Genomic DNA, 18,508 nt, shown 5'->3' on the forward strand with positions numbered 1-18,508 from the left:
ACTAAGATGGGAAGCTTGTGATGGGGGCAGAGACTATGGGTGAAACCAGGGGTTTGTTTTGGGACCTGTTGAGTTTTGGGATGCCTGTGAGGCCCTGGGGAAGATACATGCCATCTTATCTAAAGGTTGCAAATTCAATGCTCTCAGGGACAAGTAACAAGAGGAGTAAGACATATCTCACTCTCCTCTTACCTCTGTAAGAAGAACAACGGGACCAGCGTGATGACAAACAGTGACTCAGAGCCAAAGAGCAATAGGGAGCAGTGGAGACTGGGGCAAATTGGAAAGTACAGGCCCTTCTAAAAGAAGAGGTATTAGAACAGGGTCCCGTGTGGCAAGATCTCCTGACGATGTTTCCAGAGAAGCCAGATGTCTAGATTTTTACATATGAAACCATCCGTATGTATGTTTGAAATTGTTTAACATTGCCATATGAAATTGTTTAACATTGGCAACTAAAAAGCAAACATTATGTGAACCCAAGAAAACTGCCTACAGTTACAGCCACCCACTGGACCTAGATCAAATCTTCCACTTTACAGGTGGAGAAACTGAGGCCCAGGGAAGTCTAGAATTTTCCCCAAACTCACAGAGGGAGTTGGTGGCAGACTTTGGCCAGGCCTTGAATAGGCTGGGTCTCAGTGCCGGGTTCTCACCTCCCAGGCCTTGGTAAGAAGGGGCTGGAGTTAGTCTGTCTCCTTCACTTTGATCTAAATAGAGAGGCTCCAACCTGACGGTAAAAGGCAGCAAGATGCTATGAACAAGTATGGCTTTGGTGGCCTGGGGTCTCTATCTGTGTTGGTTAGGAATGCTTTTGGCTTTAAGTGATGGAAAATCTGATTTACGGTAGCTTCAGCTTTGGAGACGTTTACCTGTGCATATAATAAGTCCAGAAAGTGAGGTCTGAGGTCACTAAGAACAGACTCACACTCTGCCCATCCCTCTACCTCATCATCTTCCTCTCATTGACTCTTTACCATCAGGGGTGGCCTCATGGCCTCCAGATGGCTGCTGAACCTCCGGTTATTGCCATTGCATTGAAAAGCAGACATTGTTGATGGGGATGTGCTGCTGTCAGAGCAGGGAGAGAATTCTTACATCTCCTCACCTTCTAGGAGAAGCAAAATCTTCCACAGAAGCAATCTTCCCAGATTTGCTCTTGTATCTTATTGGCCAGAAAAGGGTCACATGCTGATACGGTTTGGAGGTTTGTCCCCTCCAAATCTCAGGTTGAAATGTGACCTCCAGTGTAGGAGGTGGGGCTGGTGGGAGGTACTGGATCATGGCGGCAGATCCCTCGTGAATGGCTTGGTGCCCTCTCTGTGGTAATCTCTGAGTGAGCCCTGGCTCTGTTAGTTCACAAGACAGCCGGTTGTTTAAAGGAGCCTGGCTCCTCCCCTTCTCTCTCTTGTTCCTGCTTTCACCATGGGACACTGCTTGCTCCCCCTTTGCCTTCCACCATGATCAGAAGCTTCCTGAGGCCCTCACCAGAAGCAGATGCTGGAGCCATGCTTGTACAGCCTGCAGAACTGTAAGCCAATTAAGCCTCTTTTCCCTATAAATTACCCAGCCTCAGGTGTTTCTTTACGGCAATGCAAAAGGCCTAATACACATGCCCATTCCTAATCAGGAACCAATCTGACCTTTCCTGAGATGAAACTATCTTCGCCTAAAAATATCTAGACTAATTGGGATTCTGTCCAAAAGGAATAAGAAGGGTAGGCCGGGTGCCATGGCTCATGCCTATAATCCCAGCACTTTGGGAGGCTGAGGCAGGCAGATCACTTGAGGTCAGGAGTTCGAGACTAGCCTGGCCAACATGTCGAAATCCTGTCTCTACTAACAAATACAAAAATTGAGACCATCCTGGCTAACACGGTGAAACCCCATCTCTACTAAAAAATACAAAAATTCGCCGGGCGTGGTGGCGGGCGCCTGTAGTCCCAGCTACTTGAAAGGCTGAGGCAGGAGAATGGCGTGAACCCAGGAGGTGAAGCTTGCAGTGAGCCAAGATCACGCCACTGCACTCTAGCCTGGGTGACAGAGCGAGACTCCGTCTCAAAAAAAAAAGGGGGTGGGGGATGGGCTCACGCCTATAATCCCAGCATCTTGGGAAGCCAAGGCAGGTGGATCATTTGAGGTCGGGACTTCGAGACCAGCTTGGCCAATAGGGTGATATCGCCGTCTCCACTAAAAATTCAAAAATTAGCTGGGTGTGGTGGTGGGCACCTGTAATCCCAGCTACTGGGGAGGCTGAGGTGGGAGAATTGCTTGAACCTGGGAGGTGGAGGTTGCGATGAGCCAAGATCACACTACTACACTCCAGCCTGAGTGACAGAGTGAGACTCTGTCTCAAAAAAAAAAAAAAAAAAAAAAAAAAAGAGGGTGACTTTTGGTAGGCAATAATGCCTGGCACAATTTCTACCATTTACAGGCTGATGACTCTGGGAGAGTTGCTTAGCACCTCTGAGCCTCTACTCCCCCATCTGTAAAATGGGTATGGCAGATGGTATTTTGTTTCTTGCCCTCTCAGCATCCATTTCCTATTTTTCTGATGACATACTTTGATTTTCCTTCAGGTAGGAGTTTTCAGAACAGCAGCCTCAGCATCACCTGGGAAGTTGTTAGCAATGCAGATTCTCAGGCCAGTCTCAGACCTTTGATTCAGAAGCTTTGGAATGGCAGCCTGGCAAGGTAGGAAAGTGCGTCTTGTCTACCCTTAGCTTATAAGGGGAACAAATGGAGCTGTATTATAATCACCTGTTTGCTGTTCTCTAAAAATAGTAGCCACTTAAATGACATCACGATAATGATATTGCTCATTGTCACCATGTGCCATGCACTGTGGTAGTGCTCCAAGTGCTCCACGCACCTCCTTATATGGATGCTTGTGGTGGACATGGATGTGCGACCCAGATCCCTTAAGGAAGGACCTATTGCCCCAGAGGCAGGGAGAGTGGTCAGCAGTCAGCTCCTGTGGTCAGCTCCTCCAGGGATCGCCTCACAGTAGGCAGAGAGTGGCCTTGCCAGAGCTCGTGTCCCTTCCAGGGGTGACCCCCCCAACGACTGCATAATGTGAGACTGCAAAGTCCTGGCCATCTCAGGCCATCTTGTGACGTCTCTGAAGAGCCATTTCAACTGCAGAGCTCCCGCAGGGTTGACTGAAGCTGCTGCTGGGTCTCAGCTCCAGTTCTCCCTCTGCCCGCTCCTGTGTCCTCTGCCCTCTCCTGTGTCCTCTGCCATCTCCTGTGTCCTCCATGCTGTGGATGTTGATCCCAAGGGCAGCTCAACTGTATCTGAGTCTGCTTCCTGGGGATCCTGACCAGTGACAATACTCACAGCAACTCCACCATGCAGCACCACTGTGAGTCCATTTTACAGATGAGGACACTGAGGCTCAGAGAGGTACAAGGAGGGGATCCTAGGCCATGCACCTGGTAAACAAGGAGACATGGGCTGGGAAGCCAGCACATTTGTGAATAGAGAAGTGGCATGTTCTGGCTTTAAAAGGGTCCCCTGGGCTGCTGAGTAAGGAAGAACGGAAGGGGCCAGGACAAGGGCCTCCCAGGCCGCGGCCGGACCTTGTCATCCCTGCAGCTTCTTCAGAAGAGCCAGACGCAGCCCCTGTGCTCACTAAGTACCCAGTGAAGGAGTGAGTGAAGAGAGAATGGATGAAAACATTAAGACTGGAAGGAACTAGACATCCTCACGTCCGTCTCCCTCATTACATGGTGCATAATTAGCACAGTGCCTGCCACACATAGGTGCTCAGCTAAGGTGGCGTTGAGTGAATAAATGAACACGTTCAAGGAAAGGAGGGAGGGAGAGAGGGGAGGAAAGGAGGCAGGGACTTGGGAAGAAAAGATGGAAGTAGAAGAAGGAGAAGGGGAGAAAAGAAAGGGAGGAAGAAAGAGGGGAAGGAGGGAGGAGGGAGGAGGAAGAGGAGAGAGAAAGTGAAGGGAGGTTTCTTTACCTGTTCGCACCAAGAATGACAGTAACTTACGACCCCTGGTGGCAGAAAAGTGCACAGTCCATTGAAATTGCGGTGCCTAGAATTAAAGGACGCAAGGGAAGACTCCTAGTTCCCCAAGAGGTTCAGGCTGCATTCATTTGTTTTCTATTGCTTTTAACAGAATACTTAAAACTGGGTAATTTATAAAGAAAAGGAGTTTATTTCTTACTGTTATGGAGGAATACAAGGTCGAGGGGGCACATCTGGTGGGGGCACAGCCTTCTTGAAGGTGGGGACTCTACAGAGACCTGAGGTGGCACATGGCATCATGTGACAAGGGGGCTGGGTGTGCTAGCTCAGGTCTCTCTTCCTCTTATAAAGCCACCAGTCCTGCTCTCATAATACCCCATTAATCTATTAGTCCACACGTGGATTAATCAACTCATGAGGGCAGAGGCCTCAGGATCCAATCACCTCTTAAAGGTCCCATCTTTCAATACTGCTAAGTTGGGCATTCAGTTTCCAACACATGAAATACGGGGAACACATTCAAACCACAGCAGGTGCAGACCCTTGTAAGAACATGGGCTCCTCCATCAGGGCTCTGGCAGTCAGTGACAGCTGGGTTAGGACTAGGGTGAAGCAAGTGAGGCACAAATTTAAGGAGGCACCCAAAAACTCAATAATCCAAAAAATATCTTAATGGGATGGTTTTAAAAATCAAATTAGCAAGCTATCGCCCACAGGCTGACTGTCTGATTTGTAAATAAAGTTTTATTGGAACCAGGGTCAGGACTATGATGGATTCTTGCAGTTAAATCAGAGATTATGCCCTGCATGCCTTCGCTAATGTAGATGTTCCCAACCCCTAAGGTAGCACGTGATGTGGGCGTGGTCAGCTCAGCTCATCCAACAATAAGAACACAGCTTGTTTGGAGCACTCACTATGCCAGCTTTAAAGCAACTCTACTCTGGAACTACCTCTCTTGGCCCCATGGACTGGCCACAAAAGCACTTTTAAATGTTCCAGGAATGTGGGCCTGTGTCAAGTGTTGGTCGCATCTCGGTGTCATATCACATTTCCCTGGTTCTGCCATTTACTAACTGAGTGGCCTGGGGCAGGACTTAATTTCTCTGTGTCTCATTTGCTTCTTCTGTAAAATGGGTTAATGCATGGAAAGAACGTAACTCTATAAAGTCAGCTGCTGTTGTTAAAAGCATGGGTCTGAATCCCAGCTCTGTCACTTATTGTGACCCCAGGACATGATATTTCCTATTGCCCAGTGTTTCCTCCACCATAAAATGGAGATTATAATCCTCATCTGGTTGGGTTTAGCTGGGGATTCACACAAAACTGCTAGTGCTGTTGGCTCAGCACTGCAAAGCACCTGCAGCTCCCCGGTGGACGTCAAGGGATCTGAAAGTGCAGAGGGTTCCTTAGCCCTTTGTGAGAGGAACTAGGAAAGGAATCCACTGTTCACCTAGGAACATTTGTTAACCCTTTATTTCCCACTGTGGGCCAAGGGCTAAGTGTGCAGATGGACGATTCTCCTCCTGGGGGCATTTGTGACGTTTCTCCAGTCTCCAATATCTGCCACTCTCCCTCTTGATACTTGCAAAGATCCTTACTGCTTCCTGACAGCTGCGGCTACCCCCACTGCTACTGGCCACTGATACCGGAGGTAGAAATTATTTAGGCAGATATTCAGGGCAAAAGAGTCCTCGGCGGAATTTCCCTTCTAACAAAAAAGCAGCCCCAGAAATCATTTCTTTTCTAACAAAGAGCAGCCTGAAAAATCCAGCTGCAAACATAGATAAGGAAGCTGGAAGCTTGCACGGGGGAAAGCTGGTAGCTGTGCCAATAGAGAAGGGCTAACTGGGGGCCAGGCATGTCTAACACGAGGCTCCATCTTCCCTTTTCTTTTACCACGTGTACAGTAATAAAGAAATGGGCAACATGGCACAGCTCAGGCAGAGAACTCGGCTGCATAATAAAAGACTGGGGTGGGGGTGCCGAGATTCATACCCTATGCCAATGGCACACCTGGGTCCAACCAGTTTTTCACACCCTATGTAGATCAGACAGCACCTCCTCACCAGCTCATCTATAAAACTCCCTTGCATTTCACCGCAGATCCAGCAACCCATTTTTCCAGGACCCCTCTTGTAGCAGAGTGCTATTCTCTTTCTTTCAACTATTAAATTTCTGCTCTTCACCTAACTCTTTGTGGGTCCCTGTCCTTGATCTCCGTGACCATGAGACAACGAGCCTCGGGTGTTACCCCAGACAAGCCTGCTTCTCCACCGCATTCCCTGCCTCAGTGGCTGCCAGGTCCTGTGCCAAGCAGTTGGAGCATGCTCGCCACAGCTTCCACCCTGGCTACTGTTTTTACTGGACCAGCTGGTTTCGGTCGCCTTTTCACTTCCAGGTTTCTTGCTTCCACTCTTGCCCTCTATGGTTTTCTGCCAGCAACCAATGCAACCCTTTCAAAACAATCAGGTATCACCCTGTTAAAAACCCTGAGTCCCATTAAGAACAAAACCCAACCTTGTAACAGGGCCCTGCAGGATCTGGCCCCGCCTCTCCCATCTCATGTTCTGCTCCTCCCCCTTGCTCACTAATGCCAGCCACACCAGCCTTGCTGTCGGGGATGTTTCTTCTTCGCCAACTTCGCACGCCACAGCATGCCTGGGATATACTCTCTTCATCTCCTGTGTTTCTGGTTTTCCTTCACATCTTCACTCATCACTGTCTGAAACTGTCTTATGTTCCCCAGGAAAGTAAGCTTCATGTTCCCCTCTATTAGATCTCCAGTGCCCGGCGCATAGTGAGTACTAGTGTATTAGTCCGTTCTCACACTGCTAATAAAGACATACCCGAGACCGGGTAATTTATAAAGGAAAAGTTTAGTAACTCACAGTTCAGCATGGCTGGGGATGCCTCAGAAAACTTATAATCATGGCAGACGGGGAAACAAACACACCCTTCTTCACGTGGCAGCAGGAAGTGCCGAACAAGAGGGAAAAGCCCCTTATAAAACCATCAGATCTCGTGAGAACTCACTCGCTATCACGAGAACAGCATGGAGGTAGCCGCCCCGAGGATTAAATTACTCCCACTGGGTCCCTCCCATGTCACGTGGGGATTACGGGAACAATTCAAGATGAGATTTGGATGGGGACACAGCCAAATCCTATCAACTAGGGATTTGTTGACTTAATGCACACGAGCCAACCATACCCCAACAAAGTAGGTACTAGCCTTATAGTACACGTGAGGAAACTGAGGAATGAGGCATCTCATTCATGTTGGGAATATTAATTGAAAAACCTGTCAGCTCCTGTGGCCCTTGGAGTTCCTTGAAAATAATGTTATACGCCAATACTTCTTATAGTACTGTAAAGATGCACCATATCCCATATCTCATTTGTCAGTGGAAAGAACACAGATTTGGAGCCAGGTAAAAGTACCTCTTGCTACCTGTGACGTCTTGGACAAGTTCCCACCTTTTGGGGCCAGTTTCTCCATCTATAAAATGGGGATAATGCCTAACTTAAGAGTTATTTTAGATCCAATATAAAAATTCCCAGCCCAATGCCTGGCATGCAGTAAGCAGGCAATTATATTATTTTTCCTCTCTACTAGTCACAACTACCCAGGAAGGGAAGTTTTCACTCATTCCTGGCCATCCACCCCATGCTGGGCACTTGGGGCATGCTGACTGTGGTGAATGAAACAGACAGCGTACTGGTCCTACTATTATAGAATGTTTGCTTCATAAGAACAGGCACTGACTGTATCATCTCTGAACACAATGGAATGAAGCTAGCAATAACAAAAGAAAAATTGGAACATTTACAAATGTGTGGAAATTAACAGATTCCTAAACAATCAAGGGGTCAAAGAAGAAATCACAAGGGAAATTAGAAAATACTTTGAGATGAATGAAAACAAAAACACAAAATACCAAAACTGAGAGTGTGTGATGACAACAGTGTGCAGAGGGAAATTCATAGCTGCAAATGTCCATATTAAGAAACAAGACAGTAACTATGTGAGGTGATGGGTGTTAATTAGCTCAGCTGTAGCAATCATTTCATAATGTATATCAAAACATCCCACTGTATACTTTATACTTTTTTATAAAAATAAATATTCTTACAAAAGGACAGGCGCTGCGTCTGTCTGGCTCACCATTGTACCCCATACCCAACAGGGTGCCAAGGAACACAAAAGGCACTCAAAATATGTTTGTTGATTGGAGTTTACAAGGAAGAAAGGTATTTTCTTATCCCTCTCTTCCCTTCCCACCCAAACATAGCTTCTTCTAAGAAAAGAAACTGAGGCTGGGCAAGGTTAAAAGCTAGCTCCTGGTACTTTTGCATCCACACTCAGTTTACCTGTGCCTTAAACCAGACTTCATCAAACTTCAGTCTTCACAAGTCACTTCACCATTTTTGCTCTACCTACTTACTGCCTGTGATAGAAATCAACTCAGTTTGTTTACCGGTATAAACTTAAAAGGAACTTTATATCAATCACTTGTCTTAGAAGGTAACCACAAAAATACAAAGCAATAAAAATAAAAACAATGTTAACATGAATTTCAGTTGCCTGAAAGCTGTAAGTCTGCTTTTTTAAAAAAGAAATTGGAGTTAAGCAGACTTTTCATTTTTTGATCATGACCCTGAAAGAGAAATATATTTGACATCAAAACTCAGCACATATCCTTGGTCTATATATACATGTGAAAGTTTCATAAAACAATACACTGATATTTTCTATGCTGTATTCTATTTCATTTTTTAAAATGCTGGTTGTATCCCATTAAACTGGTTTCAAAATAAATATAACATGTACACAACAAAAAAACAACACTGGGTTAGAGGGCCAGTAAGCTCAGCGAGTATCAGCAACTGAGACTTCATCCTTGTCTCACAAGGACTAAAAAGAGAATAATGTTCTCATTATGTGGTTCAATGCCACACCCATGTATCTGAGATATACATGTCACAATCTGGGAGAAGCCTGTCCTCAATTTACTTTAAATACCCAATTCTGCCTAGAACATGACTTAGACACATAGTAAGCTCTTGAGTGAAGTGCAGATGATAATGACACGATCACATACCACTTAAAAATATCTTAACACCTTTACTTAGATCTCATCTCATACTTGTAGCATTTCTTCAAATTTACTTTGAAAAAAGAGCTTCACTGTGTGTGGTTGTCACACACATTCTTCTACCCAACCATGGACCTCTTTCTTCCTCTCAGGCGCACTTCATCTAATTTTTTTAGCACTGGCCTGGCCTTTTTGGAGGAGGTGGAGTAGCTCTTCAGAAAGGCTTCAAACACAGTTTCAGTGTTGGGATGGGTACTGAGGAAGGCCTTCTCCAGGACATAGAGGTCTACTCCCTTATCCTCTGGAAGTGCTGAAATGAAACTCAGCCCAAAGTCTATGAGCACAATGTTCAGCTGTTCCAGGGGGGGTTTCAGGAGCATGTTGGAGGTGGTGAGATCGCCATGAATGAGGTCTTCATCGTGCATTCGAGCCAAAACCTGCCCAATTGTCTTGGCTAAGTTGGAGAGACCCTGGGGAGTTTTTTCAGTCTCCATAGTGGACTGAATATAATCTCGAACAGTCACTGAGCCTTCAATTTCTTCCATATATAAGCAGTTGGAAGCATAGTCCACAAAAAAGACAACTGGGGCAGATATTCCTGAAATCAAGACATAAGTGGTTATTGGGTTGGATTTTTTTTAAAGGGTAAACTTAATTTTCAAAGATTAAGCCAGTTTTTCCATCTATATCTACTTATTTCAGGACTACTGAGGAATGCTACAGGAAATGGTACAACTGAACTCATCTGGAATATTCCCCTGCTCATGCCCACTGCAGGACTATGCCTGGGAACATCCCACAGCTAAACTGAGGAGGCCATAGCTTCCTCCTCCCTTCCAAACCACCCTTTCTCACTGGACTTCATTTGTCACACTCACTCTCTAAAAAACAAACAAAACAAAGGCCGGGTGTGGTGGCTCATGCCTGTAATCCCAGCACTTTGGGAGGCGGAGGCGGGAGGATCACTTGAGGTCAGAAGTTCGAGACCAGCCTGGCCAACAGGGTGAAACCCCCATCTCTACTAAAAATACAAAAATTAGCCAGGTGTGGTGGCTCACGCCTGTAGTCTCAACTACTCGGGAGGCTGAGGCAGGAGAATAGCTTGATCTCAGGGAGCAGAAGTTGCAGTGAGCTGAGATTGTGCCACTGCACCACTCCAGCCTGGGTGACAAAGTGAGACACTGTCTCAAAAAACAAAAACAAAGAGCAAGGCACAGCCCAGTCAGAGCAGTTTCTACTGATGAGGACACAAACAGGAGGCCAAGCAGTGTGCTGGCTTCGAGGTTCATCTTCGTAGTCAGAGAGGACAGGGTTCAAATCCCAGCTCCTTTTCTTATTAATTGTCTAATCTAATCTTAAAATTACATTAACTTCTCTAAGCCTCAGTTTCTGCTACCATACAAGGAACAATAGCTCCAATAAACTTAATGAATCTTTACTGAAAGTCAACCAGACTCAGTATACTTTTCTAGAAACTGAGAGATGTTATCAATGGGGATACAGCAATAAACAAGCCAGCTATAATACAATCTCTGCTTAACGAAACAGATCATGAGGCTGAAAACAGAAATATGAATACACAAATAACTTCATGAAATCTTAAGACTCTGAAAGGGCAGCAATGTGTCCGCTTGTTGGCTACTGAATATCCCCCACCCAGATCTCCCAGCACTTAACAATGTCCTGGTACCCACTGGTACCTAAAAAATACTGATAAAAGAAAGGCAAGAAGCGTAAAAGTAAAAAGCCAGGGCTTCTGAGTCAGAGGCATAAGGAGCTGAGGGCCTGGACCGGCCACTTAGTAACCGTGTAACCTTGGGCAAGTTACTTCTCTCTGAGTGTCACTTTCTCATCTGAGGACAAAGTTTATGGTGCTGGCGCACAATGATGTTTAATGAAAAAATAGGCAATTTAATGAAATCCAACATTTATCGGGCACTATGTGCCAGGCACACATTCGAAGATAATACGTGACACACATACCGCCTCTAATGGTCACAACATCCCTATGACATGGATACTGCTACTATGTCTCCCATTTTACAGGTGAGAAAACCGAGGCTGAGAGGCTAAATAACTTGTTGAAAGGCTACATAAGCAGCAGAGTTAGTATTTCAACCCAGGGAGCCTGGCTCCAGTGGGGCAAGTACTTGTCATTACATGTTTCTTAAAACTAATAAATGGAAAGATAATGATCGAAAATTGAAACGAGTCAAATGGGGAAACCAAGGCTCAGGGAAGTTAAACATGTTCAACATTGAGCAATAATGACAGATCCCAGATTTGAACCAGGCAGAACGGCCTCAGGACAAAAGCTTGACGCTGCATGGCCACGTGGTTTCTTAAGACTTAACGAATGAAGAAAGGGATGAAAGAATAACATTTCCGAAAGGCCGGCCACGGCAGAAGGCACAGAAGGAGAAACTGAGTCAAATCGAGCTTCGGAGCGCAGGGGAGTCCCTCACCCGCCCAGGCCCCAGAGCCTCGGGGCCGCCCACGCCGGGATCCCGGCCCACCTTACCAGCGCGGCGGCAGCGGAGGAGCGCCCGGGCCTCCTGCACCGTCCGCCGTCGGCCAAGCCGCGCCTCCAGCGCCGGGTGCCGGTAGCCCTTGGGGAAGCGGTGCTTGATCACCGCCGCGCGGCCCTGGAAGCGGCCACGGAACACGCGCGCCTCGGCACCCTGCTTCACCAGCTCCAGGCCGCTCAAGAAGCGGCTGCTCCGCTCCCGGGCTGCGGCCAGAGCCTCAGCCTCCGGGGCGGGATCCTCGCCATCGGCCGGCGTAGTAGCTCTGGCCGCCGCCATGACTGTGCTCGGCGCAACAGCTCCAACCGATCAGCTGTCTCTGAAAACTGTCGCGATGCTTCGGCTCGCTTCGGAAATCCTGGGACTTCTTCGGCAATCCTGGGACTTCTTCGGCTACCCGAATGCGTCCACCCCGCACACTTCCGGCCTGTAAGTGGTTACGCCTGCCAACTTTTCGGCTCTCTGAAGCCTTAGGTTCCCTGCAGGAAGGGCTCTGTGGCCCCGCCTTCCGCCTCTTCGGCTATCTCCGTACACGTTCGGCAACGCTCAGTAAGTGGCTCTTCCCGACTCCTTGGCTCTCCGGAAATCTTCGGTGACTCTCGCAGCCGGCTTTGGGGGCCCACCTCTCAGTTGGTCGTCTCTTTCCGGAAAACTTCGGCGCCTCTCGAGAAAAACGTCGGACGCACTTTGCTCTCTTCAGAAGTCTCTTCCGGGACAGCTGCACCCTCTAGTAGTCTCTTTTTGGAACTCCTCTTCCCCTGACTCCTACATTCCCCCCAAAATGTACTCATACAAGTCAGGGTTGGAAGGGTCAGACAATGAACCATGTTTCCGACATCCTCTTAAGTGCTAGGATAACTACCATTTAGTGCATTCAGAAGAAATAAGGTTAAATGATGAAAATCCTTACAGAAAAGAAAATTGAGACTCAGAGATGGCAGAGGGGGTGGTAAGATGGGGTGGGGAGTGGGGGCTGGGGAATCCGGGAAAATCTTCCGGAGACAGAACCTAAACTGAATTGGGAATAATTACACTTTTTCAATTTCTACCTGTTTCATTACAAAGCTTATAATAACACAGGCTGTAGCAAATTCTTACAATACGGAACTTTGCACACGCACACATAAATAAATAAACTACCTATCCCCCTTGTGACACTGCTGGCCGTTAGTTCCTTTCCAGAATTTTCTTTTATTCAGTGTGCGCACTCACACATCGTTGTGGCGTTTTTTCCAACATAAATGACATCATACTGTGGGTTCTTTGGCAACTTGCTTTTCATTTTCCTAAACGATTTATCTCAGACTATATTCCATATCAATACATACAGAGCTACCACGTCCTTCTACCTGGTCAGGCAGTTTCTTGTTGCTAAACAGTTGTTTCCAGTTTGTTGTTTTTCAGGAAAACACTTTACTTACTATTGCCAGTTTATTATAAAAGATAGTATAAAAGATAAAAATGAACAGCCAGATGAAGATGTACATAAGGAAAAGTAAAAATTGTATGTGTTTATCGTAAGTAACATGTTTTGAAATATGTATACATTGTGGAATGGCTAAATCCAGCTAGTTAACATTACCTAACATACTGATCATTTCGGGGGTGAGGACACTTAAAATCTATTATCTTAGCATTTTTCAAGAATACAACACATTGTTATTATCTATAGTCACCATGTCGTGCAATAGATTTCATGAATGTTCCCTCCTATCTACCTGAAATTTTGTATCCTTTGACCAACATCTCAAAATCCTTCCTATCTCCCTCCCCCTACCCCACCGCTTGGTAACCATCATTCTACTCTGCTTGCATGAGTTCAACTTTTCTTACCTTCCTCATATAAGTGAGATCATGGGATATTTGTCTTTCTGTGCCTGGCTTATTTCATTTAACACAATATCCTCCTGTTCCATCCATGTTGCTGTAAATGACAGCATTCCATTCTTTTTAAAGGCTGAATAGTATCCCATTGTGTGTATAAATGTACCATATTTTTATCCATTCATTTAGTGATGGGCACTCAGATTGAGAATTGTGAATGATGCTGCAATTAACATGGGACTGCAGACATCTCTTCAATATACTGATTTTGTTTCCTTTGGATATGTACCCAGTAGTAGGGTTGCTGGATCATAAGGTAGTTCTATTTTTAATTTTTTGAAGAACCTCCATACTGTTGTCCATAATGTCTGTACTAATTTACATTCCTATCAACAGGGTGCAACGGTTCCCTTTTCTCCACATCCTTGCCAACACTTATTATCTTTCTTATATTTTAAAATAGCGATTCTAACAGGTCAGAGGTGATATCTCATTGTGGGTTTAATTTGCATTTCTCTGATGATTAGTGATGTTGAGCATTTTTTTTAATATACCCGTTGTCCATTTTTATGTCTTCTTTTGAGAAAGATTTCTTTGGATCTTTTGCCTACTTTTAATTCAGGTTTTGTCCTTTCTTACTATTGGATTGTATTCCTTATATATTTGGATATTAACCCCTCATCAGATGTATGGTTTGCAAAAATTTTCTCCCATTCTGTAGTTTGTCTTTTCACTCTTTTTTTTTCTTTTTTCTTGACTGTGCAGAAATGTTTTAGTTTGATGCAATTCCATTTGTCTATTTTCACTTTTGCTGCCTGTGTTTTGAGAGTCCTACACAAAAAATCGTTGCTAAGGCCAATGCCATGACATTTTGTCCCTGTTTTCTTATAAGGTTTTATAGTTTTGGCTCTTACATTTCAGTCTAATCCATTTTGAGTTGATTTCTGCATGTGATGTAAGATAAGAGTCTAAATTCTTTCACATGAATATCCAGTTGTCCCAACACCATTTATAGAAAAGACTGTCCTTTCTCCATTACGTGTTCTTGGCGTGTTTGATGAAACTCAATTGACTATAGTGTGTGGATTTATTTCTGGGCTCTCTATTCTGTTCCATTGGTCTATGTGCCTGTTTTTATGCCAGTGACATGCTGTTTTGATTACAATAACTTTGTAGTATATTTTGAAGTCAGGCAATATGATGCCTCCAGCTTTGTTCTTTTTGCTCAAGATTGCTTTGACTATATGGAGTCTATTATGATTCTATATAAATTTTAGAATTTTTTATTTCTACAAAAATGTCATTGGAATATTGATAAGAATTACATGGAATCTGTAGGACATTTTAACAATGTTACTTCTCCAGTTTTGTTTCATTTTTTTTTTTGTTTTGTTGTCTGTTATAAACAGTGCTGCAGTGAGCAGGCTTATCCAGCCATCTTTGCACACATGAATGTTTCTGAGGACATCTTTCTACAAGTGATATTGCTGGGTTGTAGGTGACAAGCACTTTGAAACTCGACTCCTCAGCCAAACTACCCTCCCAAAGTTTTGTGCCTATTTATGCTTCAGTCAAATTCATGTCTCATTTTCCCATATCTTCATCTTCATTGAAATTCTCAGGTGCTGGAATGCTCAGTCAGGGGGTGGAGAGGGAGGGTGCTCAGGTTCCAGGCAGTGAGAACAGACACAGGGTAGGATTGGGTTGGACAAGGACCAGCAGCTCCACATGGCTAGAGCAAGTTGGCACTGGGGACAGGCTGAGAGCTGAAAGAACAAGGACAGTGGCCTGGTCCCACAGGATTTCTCTTGCTGGAGGAGAGGTGCTGTGAGCCTGGGGTGACTACACCAAGCATGGCCCTTTGGGGCCTTGACCTCTGGCTGCAAAATATGCAGCTGAGCTCTGGGTAGAACAGCCAAGCAGTAAAGGGGAGGGAGGCGTCTACTTTTTAGCCCTTTCTGAGCCTGAAAGAGAACCTATGGCCTCTTCTTCACTTCCCACCCACCAGCACCAGATGCCCATTCAGTGATTTATTCACTAATTAATTTAATAAATATTTATTAAGTGACTACTATAGGCCAGGTACTGTGCTAGGCCCTGGGGACAGAGCTGTAAACAAAATAGAGAATAATTATTACTGCCCTCATGGAGTTTACATTCTAGTGGGTGGAAACCAGCAATAAACAAATAAGGAAAATGTGTCGTTGACAGGGGCTAGCAGGAGATAAATCAAGCAGTAAGGGGGATGGGAAGGATGACGTGCATCTGGGCTTGCCAGGGACAGCCCCAGTTTTTGCCTGTTGCCCTGGCATAACTATTATTAGTGCCCCCGCCTTTTTTTTTTTGAGAAGGAGTCTCACTCTGTTGCCCAGGCTGGAGTGCAGTGGCATGATCTTGGCTCACTGCAACCTCAACCTCCCAGGTTCAAGTGATTCTCAGGCCTCAGCCTCCCGAGTAGCTGGGACTATAGGTGTATGCCACAATGCCCCACTAATTTTTTTGTATTTTTAGTAGAGATGGGGTTTCACCGTGTTGGATAGGCTGGTCTCAAACTCCTGACCTCAAGTGATCCACCTGCCTCGGCCTCCCAAAGTGCTGGGATTACAGGCGTGAGCCACCGCGCCCAGGCTAGTGTCCCCTTTTTACTCTCAAAAGCATTCTAGTTTGGATGATACAATATATGGTTACCCTATGTGTAGTAGAGTGGGGGTGGGAGGGAGTGATGCAATTTTATTTTATTTTATTTTTTATTTTTATTTTTATTGAGACAGGGTCTTGCTCTGTTGCCCAGGCTGCAGTGCAGTGATGCAACCTGCTGGGGCTCAAGCAATCAATCCTCCTACCTTAGCCTTCTGAGTAGCTGGGACCACAAGCATGTGCCACCACCCCCAGCCAATCATTACCATTTTTTGTAGAGACGGGGTCTCCCTATGTAGTGCAGGCTGGTTACGAACTCCTGGCCTCAAGTGATCCTGTTGCCTCGGCCTCCCTCCCAAACTTCTGGGATTACACATCTGAGCTACCATGCCAGGCCTAATTTTTTTTTTTTTTTTTTTTTTAATTGATCATTCTTGGGTGTTTCTCGCAGAGGGGGATCTGGCAGGGTCACAGGACAATAGTGGAGGGAAGGTCAGCAGATAAACAAGTGAACAAAGGTCTCTGGTTTTCCTAGGCAGAGGACCCTGCGGCCCTTCGCAGTGTTTGTGTCCTTGGGTACTTGAGATTAGGGAGTGGTGATGACTCTTAACGAGCATGCTGCCTTCAAGCATCTGTTTAACAAAGCACATCTTGCACCACCCTTAATCCATTCAACCCTGAGTGGACACAGCACATGTTTCAGAGAGCACAGGGTTGGGGGCAAGGTCACAGATCAACATGATCCCAAGGCAGAAGAATTTTTCTTAGTACAGAACAAAATGAAAAGTCTCCCATGTCTACCTCTTTCTACACAGACACGGCAACCATCCGATTTCTCAATCTTTTCGCCACCTTTCCCCCTTCTTTCTATTCCACAAAACCGCCATTGTCATCATGGCCCGTTCTCAATGAGCTGTTGGGTACACCTCCCAGACGGGGTGGTGGCCGGGCAGAGGGGCTCCTCACTTCCCAGTAGGGGCGGCCAGGCAGAGGCGCCCCTCACCTCCCGGACGAGGCGGCTGGCCGGGAGGGGGGCTGACCCCCCCACCTCCCTCCCGGACAGGACGGCTGGCCGGGCGGGGGGGCTGAACCCCCACCTCCCTCCCGGACGGGGCGGCTGGCCAGGCGGGGGCTGACCCCCCCACCTCCCTCCCGGACGGGGCGGCTGGCCAGGCAGAGGGGCTCCTCACTTCCCAGTAGGGGCAGCCAGGCAGAGGCGCCCCTCACCTCCCGGACGGGGCGGCTGGCCGGGCGGGGGGCTGAGCCCCCCACCTCCCTCCCAGACGGGGCGCTGGCCTGGCGGGGGGCTGACCCCCACCTCCCTCCCGGACGGGGTGGCTGCCGGGCGGAGACGCTCCTCACTTCCCAGACGGGGTGGCAGCCGGGCGGTGGGGCTCCTCACTTCTCAGACGGGGCGGTTGCCAGGCGGAAGGTCTCCTCACTTCTCAGATGGGGCGGCCGGGCAGAGACGCTCCTCACCTCCCAGACGGGGTCGCGGCCTGGCCGAGGCACTCCTCACATCCCAGACGGGGCGGCAGGGCAGAGGCGCTCCCCACATCTCAGACGATGGGCAGCCGGGCAGAGACGCTCCTCACTTCCTAGATGGGATGGCGGCCGGGAAGAGGCGCTCCTCACTTCCCAGGTGGGATGGCGGCTGGGCAGAGACGCTCCTCACTTTCCAGACTGGGCAGCCAGGCAGAGGGGCTCCTCACATCCCAGACGATGGGCAGCCAGGCAGAGACGCTGCTCACTTCCCAGACGGGGTGGCGGCCGGGCAGAGGCTGCAATCTCCGCACTTTGGGGGGCCAAGGCAGGCGGCTGGGAGGTGGAGGCCGTAGCGAGCTGAGATCACGCCACTGCACTCCAGCCTGGGCACCATTGAGCACTGAGTTAACGAGACTCCGTCTGCAATCCCGGCACCTCGGGAGGCCGAGGCTGGCGGATCACTCGCGGCTAGGAGCTGGAGACCAGTCCGGCCAACACAGTGAAACCCCGTCCCCACCAAAAAAACACGAAAACCAGTCAGGCGTGGCGGCGCGCGCCTGCAATCGCAGGCACTCGGCAGGCTGGGGCAGGAGAATCAGGCAGGGAGGCTGCAGCGAGCCGAGATGGCAGCAGTACAGTCCAGCTTTGGCCCGGCATGAGAGGGAGACAGTGGAAAGGAGAGGGAGAGGGAGACGGGAGATGGCCCGGCATGAGAGGGAGACCGTGGAAAGGAGAGGGAGAGGGAGACGGGAGATGGGAGACGGGAGACGGGAGACGGGAGACGGAGACGGGAGAGGGAGACGGGAGAGGGAGCCAGGCCTAATTTTAAATAAAGTGGTTGAGAAGGTGTCAACGAAAAGGTGACATTTGAACCCTGTGAATGGATTCCTGGGGGAAGAGCTTTCCAGACAGGAGAGGCCCCAGAGAGGAAGTGTGCTTGACATGTTTGAGGAAGAGTG

The 18,508-nt window shown here is 47.5% G+C and overlaps 2 protein-coding genes across 2 annotated transcripts in view; both read right to left on the bottom strand.

The window, feature by feature from the left end:
* Window positions 1-6,961, bottom strand: part of SLC13A3 (solute carrier family 13 member 3) — a 127,280-nt gene extending 120,319 nt beyond the window's left edge. The window contains exon 1 of the mRNA XM_001163229.6: window positions 6,872-6,961. The gene's annotated coding sequence lies outside the window, so the exon portion shown is untranslated. The remainder of the gene's footprint in view (window positions 1-6,871) is intronic.
* A 1,490-nt stretch (window positions 6,962-8,451) lies between these two features.
* TP53RK (TP53 regulating kinase) lies at window positions 8,452-12,756 on the bottom strand. The gene is made up of 2 exons (XM_514697.9): window positions 11,600-12,756; window positions 8,452-9,676 (listed from the first exon to the last, which is right to left on the bottom strand). The coding sequence occupies exons 1-2, from the start codon at window positions 11,880-11,882 to the stop codon at window positions 9,198-9,200; spliced, it is 762 nt and encodes a 253-aa protein (XP_514697.1). The 5' UTR covers window positions 11,883-12,756; the 3' UTR covers window positions 8,452-9,197.
* Between the last annotated feature and the right edge of the window lie 5,752 nt (window positions 12,757-18,508).

The sequence above is a fragment of the Pan troglodytes genome, chromosome 21, assembly GCF_028858775.2.
Source record: "Pan troglodytes isolate AG18354 chromosome 21, NHGRI_mPanTro3-v2.0_pri, whole genome shotgun sequence".
In the NCBI taxonomy this organism is placed as follows: domain Eukaryota; kingdom Metazoa; phylum Chordata; class Mammalia; order Primates; family Hominidae; genus Pan; species Pan troglodytes.